Raw genomic sequence first — 12118 nt, 5'->3', positions numbered from 1 at the left:
TTATAAGTGCTTTTAACCTTTTCAGACTCATTAATTTCATAAACCAATTTAAGCAATTATTTCTATCAGCTACAGATATTTTCTTCACAAATATAAAGGGTTTTGCTCCCCTCCCCATCCTCCAGCCTCCACCAATTTGTGCCTGTAACTGCCACTTGATAACTGCTCAATAAGACTTTGTTTAAATATCAGGTTCTAGTGCTAACAAATCCGGAAGTCAGAAAAATTCTAAGTTACAATCGCCAGAATATCTTTCATGCATTCTATTTTACTTTATTGTTACAGTTTAAACAAATTCAGAAACATGGGGTGTTTCTGGCTACTTGAGTAAAACACACTGCAAACGCAAAGGGAACAATGCTGTAAACTTAAATGATTTCTGAACAGCTCAGGATCCTCCTGGAGAGGATCCTTTTCATCTCACATATTGATTCTGAACACTTTGTTAGCACCTGCTCCCAGAAGGTCCCTTGACACTGGAGCAAGTCAGAATATCTTAATATCATAGCTTATTTAACAGCAGGAAAGCAACTTTAACATAGACTTGAGGTTTAGGTAGATCTGGTATTATCTAGAACCCAGGCTTAAATTTTGCAAAAAGTTTCCAAAGAGCATAAGAAAGTAAAACAGAGGTACCAGAACTGAAGACATCATTAACAAACAAAATATTTCCACTCCTAACCAAACTGCAACCCTTTCAGTATAGCCTGAGGTATTTTTAAACATTTGTACAAGCTAAAGATCATTCACAGTTTCCAAAGCTGCTTTTTACTGACATAGCTTCAAATTTTCACAATATGTGACTTTCAGACATGTTTTCATATACCAGAGTCTCTGCCCTCAGACTCATGGAAACATCAGAGATATTTAGTGGCAGAAAATGGTTCTTCTAGTGATAAGGGTTCTATTTCCCAATTATTGTGCTATTCCTAGGATGTGATTAAAAAAATATGAAATTTGCAATTTGTATAAAAGGAAAGGAAACTTGCTTAAAATTCAAAAAGCAAGTCCAGTCTGGTGGAGGTATGTAAGATATTAAATAATAGAGTCAGATTCTTTCTTGAACATTCCAGACGAACTTGACAGCAGAGAGTTCTGGTTTTCCAACATTTTCTCCATCTTTTCTTTTCCAGTGGTTTTACTGATCTCTCTTTGCTTCTTACTATGGATCCATGGGATAAAACAAAGCACAGCACCTCCAATAAGGGGAGGGACTCCAGCGAGGTAGAATGCCACATCATAGGAACCCAGTTTGTCACGAAGTAACCCTGAGAAGGGAAAAAGCTGTCACCAAGGGAGAACAAGTGTCACTCTGTAGGGGGTCTAGATCAGCCACAGGACTGATTCAGACATCTCAGACATCAGACTTTTTTTTTTTTTTTTTTTTGGAAACATCTGAAATATAAACCTTTTTTGATAGGAAGAAAAAGATCTCATATCTTTAACGTTGTCATAAAGTACAGTCCTCTGGATTTTCATACCAAGACATTACTTGAAAAGATAGAAAGGTACACTTTTTTTTTTTTTGAGACAGGGTCTCACTGTGTCACCTAGGCTGGAGTGCGGTGGCATAATCATGGCTCACTGCAGGCCTTGACTTCCCAAGCTCAATTGATCCTCCCAGCTCAGCCTCTTGAGTAGCTGGGACTACCAAGTAGCATGGTAGCTGCATGCTACCATGCCTGGCTAATTTTTATATTTTTTGTAGAGATGGGGTTTTGTCACATTACCCAGGCTGGTCTCAAGCTCTTAGGCTAAAGCAATCCTCCCACCTCAGCCTCCCAAAATGCTGGGATTACAGGCATGAGCCACCATGCCCAGCTTTCAAACTACTCTTTGGTGTATTTGTTTTTTATGAAATAACATGAAAACTATTTAACATCATAATTCAAAATTAAGAAAAATTTTAAATTTAATAATCTGGATGAAAGTTAGCTTGTTAAATACATTTTGGAAATAGACTAAGGTTTATAAGTACCTGGAAGAAAATGTAAGTATATAAGAATTATTAATGGCATTCTATATTCGGGTTCTGCTTCTGAAAACTTTTACGGTACTCAACATTTTTATTTCTTATTTATTTATTTTTTTAGTTGGTGCAAGTGATTGATAAGAGCCAATCGTTTATTTTCACTGCCCCAGTCACAAGCTCTCCCTCTGTCCCCACTCCTGCCTGCTCCTACCTGCTGTGGAGAGCACCCTCGCGCTGCCTCCCCACCCTCCCCACACCACCTCATCACTCTCCTTTACTTGGCTGCCAGTCCAGCTGCCTCAGAATGTCAGAAGGGTGCCATTTTCAGTTCTTTTCCTGTCTGACTGCAGGGTATAGAACAGGCAGCCCTAAGTGCTGCTTTCTGCGCAAATGTTTTTTGATTACAAATCTCTAACTAGGTTTGAAATGTTTTATAGAATAAGACAATATTCTTTTCAACAAACTTTAAAAAAAATATACAGTTTTGTTGTTTGTTTCCACCAACATTTTTAATTTCTCTAACAAATTCCAGGACTCATGGTTTTAAAAGTTATCTTAGTGTTTTTAAACTCTTATACTATAAAACCTAAGTTATCTAAAATGTCCAGGGAATATACTGTACTAAATATCTATCTGACATTGTTAAATAAATAGCTGACCATTTGTCCAATTAAGTACCAACACATAAAAATGTGTACATCCATTCTGCATATATAAAATAGACAATATCTGTAAATGCACAAGTTTTCTATCTTTGGAATCAGACCATTCCATACATAACTGAACTCTGCCTCCTTATGAACACTCATGATTATGTTCTGCTGTAATACTATGATGCCCTCAGAGCCTCCTGGTGAGCCAGCAGCTTTCTGCTGCCAGTTGCTGTGTGGTGGTGTTCTGCCTGCCTTAGAAGTTTCCTGTTACCTCCCTTATTCTTGCTCTGTTAACTGTCACTTCTGGTAGCAAAACTATTTACTACTAGAGTGCTGCTTATATAAAATCTGCTGTGGACTTAGAAACTATAAAACTAAGCTTGTAGGGTATAAAAAGAAGAGTGAATACTATATTACCTGCGGGAGAGAAGAAGGAATGGAGGGTTCTCCTATAAGGAGACCATGACCTTTTGAACTTAAACTGGATTTGGTCTGCTCAGTAGTAACTCTGCTTGCTTGATTCATGACTAGGAATACAGTTCAGGGTATGAGAATGAATTGAGCTAAACCTTCACTGAGCACCTCATGTGCCAAACACAGATGACAGTACATACATTTAAATTTTATCATATTTATATTGAATCTTCTAATACTAATTGAAACAGGCACCCAAGTAATACTGAACATAGGACATCTTTATAATATCATTCAGAGAATTTCTAGAGGTGGAATTCACATGAAATAGAATTAACCATTTGAAAGTGAACAATTCAGTGGCATTTAGCACATACACAATGTTTTGCACCCACTGCTTCTATTTGGTTCCAAAATATTTTCATCATGCCAAAAGGACACTTCATTCCAATTAAGTAGTTACTTCCCAATCCCTTTCTCTCCAGCCCCTGGCAGTCACCAGTTTTCTATCTGTATGAATTTACCTATTTTGGATATTTCACATGAAATAAATCATACGATATATGACCTTTTATTTTGAGACAGGGTCTCACTCTGTCACCCAGGCTGGAGTGCAGTGGTGCTATCACAGCTCTGCAGCCTTGATCTCCCAGGCGCAATAGATCCTCTCACCTCCGCCTCTGGAGTAGGTGGAACTACACTACTATTAGTATGTGTCACCATGCCAGGCTAATTTTTTTTATTTTTAGTAGAGACAAGGTCTTGCTATGTTGCCCAAGCTAGTCTGGAACTCCTGAGCTCAAATGATTCTCCTGCCTTGGCCTCTCAAAGTGCTGGGATTACAGTTGTGAGCCACCATGCCCAGCCACGTCACCTTTTATGTTTGGCTTCTTTCACTTAGCATAATGTTCTTGAGGTCCATTCACCTGGTAGCATCAGTTCTGTACCTTACTCCTTTTTATGGCTGAATAATATTGCACTGTAGATATTCCACATTTTGCTTACCCAATTAGCTATTTACAGGCATTTGGGTTTTTTCTATTATGTTATTTTTCATCAACTACTCCTCAGGGGGATGTATGATCTCTTACCAAAAGCCGACATATTTAGAAATCTTTCAGAATCTTCAACTTTTTTTTTTTTTTGAAGATAGGGTTTCGCCTAGGCTGGGGTACAGTGGTATGATCACAGCTCATTGCAGCCTTGACCTCTGGGCTCAAGCAATCCACCCACCTCAGTCTCCTGTGCATCTGGGACTGCAGATGCATGCCACTACGCCTGGCTAATTTTTTTATTTTTTATTTTTTGTAGAGATAGTGTCTCACTATGTTGTCCAGGCTGGTCTCAAGCTCCTGAGCTCAGGTGATCTTCCCGCCTCAGCCTCCCACAGTGTTTTATACAGTGTTTTAGCTGCCAGTAAGGATAAGAGGGACTCTTCAGCAAATTCAACATACTGTTTAATAGCTAGTCTTATTAAAAATGTTACCAGTAAGGCACACATAAAAGCAAAAGACCAGTAATCAATAACCTGTAATATGTTTTACATATAAATGAGACTTAATTAAGACCTGAAGTAGAAAATACTATGAATTAATGTAACTACTGGAGAATCATTATATTTACCTGCAATGGGTGGGCCAACAGTCATGGGTATAGACATGAATCCGAGCAGAAATCCAATTGCTTGGGAGACATCCTGGGCACCAACTAACTCAAAGGCTATGGGAGCCATAATGGAAATGAAGCATCCATCGAAGAGACCCATGATGAGGCACACAGCAATGAGGGCCCCAAAGATGCTACACAGAGGAATCATCATGGACATCAGACCAATGAAGAAAAAGGAGAGTACCTAGGACGGACACCACAAGGTCAGCTCCGCTCGCAGGAAGTGAATGTCACAATTACCATGCAACATGCTTAGGACTTCTAAGTCATTACTGGTTCCCCCTTTCCCCCCTACCACTGCCTCATTCACTTTGATTTTACATACATAATCAACTCCTATAATCATCTCCTTCGAGTTCCCCTAGCATTTTCTCAATATTTCCATTAAGAGACAAGATTTTAAAAACTTGTTGTTTTTGAGCTGGAGTCTGTCTCTGTTGCCCAGGCTGGAGTGCAGTGGTGTGATCTCAGCTCATTACAACCTCCGCTTCCCAGGTTCAAGCAATTCTTCTGCCTAAGCCTCCTGAGTAGCTGGGACTACAGGCAAGCACCACAAAGTCCAGCTAATTTTTGTATTTTCAGTAGAGACGGGGCTTCCCCATGTTGGGCAGGCTGGTCTTGAACTCCTGACCTCAAGTGATCCACCTGCCCGGCCTCCCAAAGTGCTGGGATTACAGGCATGAGCCACAGCGCCCGCCGAAAATGACTTTTTATATATTTAATTTCCCTCCCAGCCTGCAAATCCCTTGAAGTCAGAATCTGTACCAAAAAAAAAATTCATCTTTGGACTAGATATTACGAAGTTTAAGGATCCTGTATCTGGTCAGTGCTCAATCAGTTCAAATTCATTAAACACTTGATTTTTTTTTAACCTTTAAAACTATGTATACTTCACTGGCAGACATTATAGATAAATTTAAGCACCCCAGAGTTAAGGCTTATTATATTATTTTGAGCCATTGAACACTTTCAGTTCAGTGTTAGAGTAGTTAATAGAATTGAACACCTGATTTTGCCTACTATTTGGTAGGCACTGTGCTATGTGCTAGAGGTTTCAACAATGAATAAGATTTCGTTCCTACCCTTGGGTTATGGAAAGATGGACATTTAAATAAATAAGTGCAAGTGAAGTGTTTATATGCTGCCGTAGTTATATATTCAAAGTATGATGGGTACAAAAAAGGAGGAAACAGTCAATTTAATAACTTTTTTAAGGTACAGAACCTGTTAAAACTGAACCATTCATGGCCGGGCACGGTGGCTCATGCCTGTAACCCCAGCACTTTGGGAGGTCGAGGTGGGCAGATCATGAGGTCGGGAGATCGAGACCATCCTGGCTAACACGGTGAAACCCCGTCTCTACTAAAAACAAAAAAATTAGCCGGGCGTGGTGGCCGGCGCCTGTAATCTCAGCTACTCGGGAGGCTAAGGCAGGAGAATGGCGTGAATCCGGGGCGTGGAGCTTGCAGTGAGCCGAGATCACGCCACCGCACTCCAGCCTGGGCGACAGAGCGAGACTCCGTCTCAAACAACAACAACAATAAAAACTGAACAATTCACTAGTCATCAGAAAAAAGTTTTTAAAAGCATCAGGTTTTTTAAAACTATGCATATAATAGCAACTATCATTTATTTAGTGTTTACCAAGTGCCAAGCATTGTTGTAAGCACTTTAGATTTATTATCTCACTGGTGATCCTCATAACAACTTTATGAGGTGTTTACTAATGTTATCTCCATTTTGCTGATGAAGATAGTGACGCTGGGAGAGGTTAAGTAATGTGCCCAAAGCACAGAAGATGGAGCCATCCTGGAACCATGGCCCACGGGGGCAGCAGCAGGCTGTGAACAGAACTGTGCCTGGAGGGTGCCCTCCAATAGCAGTCAGGCTAGGGAGGAAGGAGAGACCAGATAAAGCGGCTGTATGCATCACTGTCCTCATCTGTTCTGTTTTTCCTAGGCCCTACTAGCACACCTACGGACCTACGGACCTACGGAAGCTGGAGGTTGGTACACCTCGGGGCAGCCACTCGCAATCTGAGGGCCTCTGAAGGTGCAGAGTGTGAGTTCTGGGTGGAATTCAGGAGTGTTGGTTTTCACAACTTTAACACAAGTGGTCCACTGACACCAAAATAGGAAACATGCTCTTGAAAAATGTTTCATATTGGGTTAGTTCTTTTTGACACCATCATATCATACAGTTCTGTACATTTTTTTCTTCAATCACTAAACTATGGTCTTATGGTAAAATTATGATTCGTTTAGGAATACGAGTTGGCCGGCTGGGCGCGGTGGCTCACGCCTGTAATCCCAGCAGTTTGGGAGGCTGAGGAGGGCGGATCACGAGGTCAGGAGATCAAGATCATCCTGGCTAACACGGTGAAACCCCGTCTCTACTAAAAATACAAAAAAAAAAAAAAAAAAAAAGTTAGCCGGGCGTGGTGGCGGGCGCCTGTAGTCCCAGTTACTCGGAGGCTGAGGCAGGAGAATGGCGTGAACCCAGGAGGCGGAGCTTGCAGTGAGCCGCGATCGCGCCACTGCACTCCAGCCTGGGCGACAGTGTGAGACTCCCTCTCAAAAAAAAAGAAAAAAAAAAAAGAAAAGAAAAGAATACGAGTTGGGCATTTGAAAAATAAGCCTAGCACTTCACACTAGCATTTCAAAAGAACAAAATCTCCCCATTCTCCTGACTTTTGTTTGCCAGTTAAATATCCTTTTCTCCAATGCAACTTCCATGACAGCACAAGCATAATATCTTAGTGGTGAGTAATTGTTGGGCCTACAGCCTGGCAGGTTGGAAAGAACTGGGGCTCAGAGGGACACTACCAGGTTCTAAGCTCTCTATGACCTTGAGCAAGTAAAAAGACTTCCTGATACTTCCCATTTATTGAGACAAAAAGAGATTTAAAGATAAATCAAAATGTAGAAAAGGGTTTGAAATTAACAAGTAGGTAAAGATTTAAGTAGTAATTTTTATTGAAAATCTAAGTAGATAAACCCCAATTTTTTATTTTTTATTTTTGAAACAGGTCTCACTTTGTTGCCCAGGCTGGAATGCAGTGATGCCATCATAGCTCACTGCAGCCTCAACCTCCTGGGCTCAAAGTGATCCTCCCACTTTAGTCTCCCAAGTAGCTGGGACAGGCCACTATGCCCGGCTAATTTTTTATTTTTTGTAGAGATGGGGTCTTACTATGTTGCCCAGGCCATTCTTGAACTCCCAGGCTCAAACAAACTACTTGCTTTGGCCTCCCAAAGTGCTGGGATTATAGGCGTGAGCCACTGCGTCCAACTCTAATATTCTTAACAATAGAAACATTTTTATTCTATGTACAAACATAAAAGGAGATAAACATGGAAAGTTACTTAAATCTTAGAAACATATCTATAATCACAAACTCCAGAGAATCTAGAATAAAACTTTAGGATGGTACGGAGCCAGATTCAATGGATTTAATTGTTAAAACTATAAACCAAACATTCCCAACCATGCCACTGTAATTATACAAGGTTTTCAGGAATATATATTTTTTCTTTTAATGTGCTTCATATTTTTTTTCTATTTTGGTCAGTACATATTTCCTTTTTTTTTTTTTTTTAACACCAGTACCACTTGCCAACAAATTTCTTTAAAGATAAGAAAACCAGCTCTGTGGAATTTTATACTTAGTTTATGTTGGAAGCCTAGTACAGTACTTGGCTTTGTTAACTTTTCAACTTTGTTAAGTGCTAATGTTGTTTTAGAACAATTTACATAACATGAGTCTTGGAACTTGGCCTCTTCACGTTTTTGTTCTTTGGTCAGTTTTGTAAAAATTATTCAAGTAAAAGTTTCCAACGTATTGCTATATATTTTGAGCATAATATTTCTTTTTTTTTTTTATTTTTTTGAGACAGTCTTGCTCTGTCGCCCAGGCTGGAGTGCAGTGGCGCGATCTCGACCCACTGCAAGATCTGCCTCCCAGGTTCACACCATTTTCCTGCCTCAGCCTCCCGAGTAGCTGGGACTATAGGCGCCCACTACCAGGCCTGGCTAATTTCTTGTATTTTTAGTAGAGATGGGGCTTCACTGTGTTACCCAGGATGGTCTTGATCTCCTGACCTCATGATCTGCCTGCCTTGGCCTCCCAAAGTGCTGGGATTACAGGCATGAGCCACCGCGCCCAGCCTGAGCATATTATTTCTTAATACTTTCCCTGACTGCAAGTTGTCCTTTTCTCCATTCAAGCTATATTAAGTTATATTCTTATTAAAATTAGGCAATGATTTATGTAGTTATTTAAATGTAAAATTTTTTCATTTTCCTTTAAGACTTGTGTTTATAGAAATTTACACATCTATTCTTTAAGTACTTCTCAGAAAAATACTTCGCTTCTTCCACCTTATTTGTAGCTACTGTAGTGATGCTCTTTCCCAGCAGATGTTAATACCCAGAATCTGGCTAAATGTGGAGGTAAGTAGGTGAGGCTCGTGAGAACATACCTATTCCTTATATGCAGGGATGCCTGGGCCACAAGGAGCACATGCCGACGTTCGGCAAACTATACATATAGCAGCTTCAATGCTTCATCACTCCCCAGAATAAAGATTGATCCAGGCATCAAATACTGATCTGGTGATGCTGGGACTCAGTGTGAAAGATGAATAAACTTAGTATTACATACAATCTTTTAAAACTTGCTCTCAAACACAGCAGCTCTGGTTAGATTCGAATAAGGAATTCACAGCCTCCTTATTTTCTCCTAGGCTCTGGCACTGACACTTAATAAGCCAGTGACAGTTTAGATGTCTATATTGCTTTTGTTTTCTTTAAGGAAATATATCATAAATATATAATACTTGTTATAATAGTACAGGCTATAGAAGTATTAACCTTCTATGAGTTAGTGTATGCACATGAGAACAAAAGATTCCTTTTGCTCTTACTTTTCCCATTTCTATCTCAAGGAGAGCATTGCTGGAGAAATGTCAGTTTAGGTTTTGCTCAAGAATCTTAAGTGTAGCTCAAGAGGAAACAATGAGCTGCACCTGAATAAAAGAAGGCATCTTGGAGATGGACATGTAATTGACGTTCCTAAAGTTTAGCCAATATAAAGTCTCCAGACTTTCAGAACCTCTGGCTAGGCACCCATGACAGAAAACAGTTGGCAACAGAGTTCTGCTGGCCCATCACAAACTAAAGGAAAATGTCAGGCCACACAGCAGGTGGCTGGATTCTTCTGAAGCACACAGAGGCCGGTGTCACTTCGAAGTGCTTCACAGGGAGTCTGTCAACCTTCTCCATGGCACATGGTTACTCTCACTTCTGCCTGATGGAGAAACATGCATTTGATATGTTTACACCCAGTGCCACAGTCTAGATGAGACTGAGTACGGAGCCTCTGATCATTTACTTAGGCTGGGAAGTTGTTAAGTATTTGGATATACTACTTTGGAAATAGCTTACATTTGATAAAGTATATACCCTCATCCCAAGATATCTTTAGGCAAATGTAAAATGCTAAAATGGAAAATGGAGCAACACTGATCCAATTCATTCTACCTGAACTGGAAGAGGAAGCTTATGCAGGCTGATGGATAGGAAAGTCATTAATATTTCTACATTACAAAAGTAACTCATGAATATATTTTTTAAAATTCAAACCTCAGAGAAATGTACACAGTAATATATGAAAGTCTTCCTACAACCTCTTCTCACTCTCAACCCATGCCCATTCACCTCCTCAGGAATCAACACTTAACAGTTCGGTTTGCATCCTTCCAGAGCATTCCTGTGCACATGTGTGTGTTGTCTGGGTTGTCTGCTTTATGTGCATGGACATGATGTCCATGCTTCAATATGTCCATGTCACAGAGAAATATGACACAATGGAAAAGTAACCTAAATTCCAAGTTTTCAATTCTTTCATACACAGTTTTAACTTTCAAACCTTTGAAATATTCTCACCCTTCCAAAACACTTATATATTACATTAAAAACACAAATCTGTAGTAATTTAATGGTGACTAGAAACACAGGCCTATAAGATTAAGAAAATAGTAAAAAGATACCACGACACACGTAGCTTCTCCTGTCCCAATAAAGTATATATTCTGGGAACTTTTGCAAAGCTTTTCTTTAACCATTATTATTCTACGTAATGCACTTCAGTCATCTCTTCTGGCAGGAGCAGTAGACTTGACTCAGCATTTATTTTTTATTTTTATTTTTTTGAGACAAAATCTTACTCTGCCACCCAGACTGGTATGCAGTGGCATGATCACAGCTCACTGAAGCCTCAACCTCCCCAGCTCAAGCAATCTTCCCATCTCAATCTCCCAAGTAGCTGGGACTACAGGTGTAGGCCACCATGTCCAGCTAACTTTTTAATTTTTTGTAGAGATGAGGTCTCACTGTGTTGCCCAGGCTTGTCTTGCATTCCTGGGGTCAAGGGATCCTTCTGCCTTGGCCTCCCAAAGCGCTGGGATTATAGGCATAAGCTACTGCAACCAACCACTCAATATTTAGAATTATTAGGTTGAAAACACCTGGGACCCAGGACCTTGATGGAAGTTTAAATTCAGAACTCTTAAGCAAAAATGTGAGATAAATTCCTAAATTATTTGTTACCTATAAGCAAAGCCTCTAATTCAGGATTAACTAGGGTCTCCTTTCTTGAGACCTATTCCAAATCAGGATCTGCTTTCAGTATTTAATAAGATATTAAAACATAACAGATGCAAGGATTTATTAATCATCCAGTCTGGGCTAGGCACTTTACATAACCTGCCACCAAGAATCCTCACCACAGTCCTCTGCTGATTCTCAAGTTGGTGGTAGAACTGGGATGAACTGGCTTCTCACTCCAGAGCCTGTGCTCTTGGGCTCGGCAGCCTCCTAGACTAGGGATTACCATGATCTGAAACTAGACCATGTGGGAGGGCTATGAAGTGTGTCTGTGTCACCAGTGTTCTAGGCCTGGCTGCTACTCAGAACTGGCTTCCAGGGGACAAAGAGGGAAGAGTTGTCACAGCCCCAAGAAGTTGAAAGATGAAAGCAGGAAGCAGGTATGTCTGAGAAAACACACCACCAATGAATGGAAAGAAGGTAAGCCCAAGAGCATTCCAAGCCTTAAAGGATGGGCCAAAAGGCAGAGAGCCAGGGATGGAGAAAAAGGAAGGAACAAACAGGCAGAGCTGGAGTCAACTGCAGCAGAGAAGAGCCAAGAATCAAAAACCACACTGTGTGTTTGGGATGTTGGGGCAAGGAAGCCAGGAAAAAACAGAGAGAGGAGGTAGTGAATAAGGGAACGAGTCCAGCATCCTGCATGGGTTAGGCCTGTGTTGCGTCCTGTGCTGCTGTGTTCACAAGGTAGAGTCCGTGGGTGGCTCCTCGCAACCACAGGACACACTGAAGGGCTTTCTTTCTCCTT

The 12118-nt window shown here is 40.5% G+C and overlaps 1 protein-coding gene across 1 annotated transcript in view; it reads right to left on the bottom strand.

The window, feature by feature from the left end:
• Positions 1-252: 252 nt before the first annotated feature.
• SLC16A10 (solute carrier family 16 member 10) overlaps positions 253-12118 on the bottom strand; it is a 140386-nt gene continuing 128520 nt past the window's right edge. The window contains exons 5-6 of the mRNA XM_004044534.5: positions 4663-4891; positions 253-1268 (exon numbers count right to left, since the gene is read on the bottom strand). Of these exons, the coding sequence (XP_004044582.1) occupies positions 1036-1268; positions 4663-4891 (462 nt within the window). The 3' untranslated portion in view covers positions 253-1035. The remainder of the gene's footprint in view (positions 1269-4662; positions 4892-12118) is intronic.

This window comes from Gorilla gorilla, chromosome 5 (genome assembly GCF_029281585.2).
Source record: "Gorilla gorilla gorilla isolate KB3781 chromosome 5, NHGRI_mGorGor1-v2.1_pri, whole genome shotgun sequence".
Lineage (NCBI taxonomy): Eukaryota > Metazoa > Chordata > Mammalia > Primates > Hominidae > Gorilla > Gorilla gorilla.
This window is presented reverse-complemented; position numbering and strand designations above follow the sequence as displayed.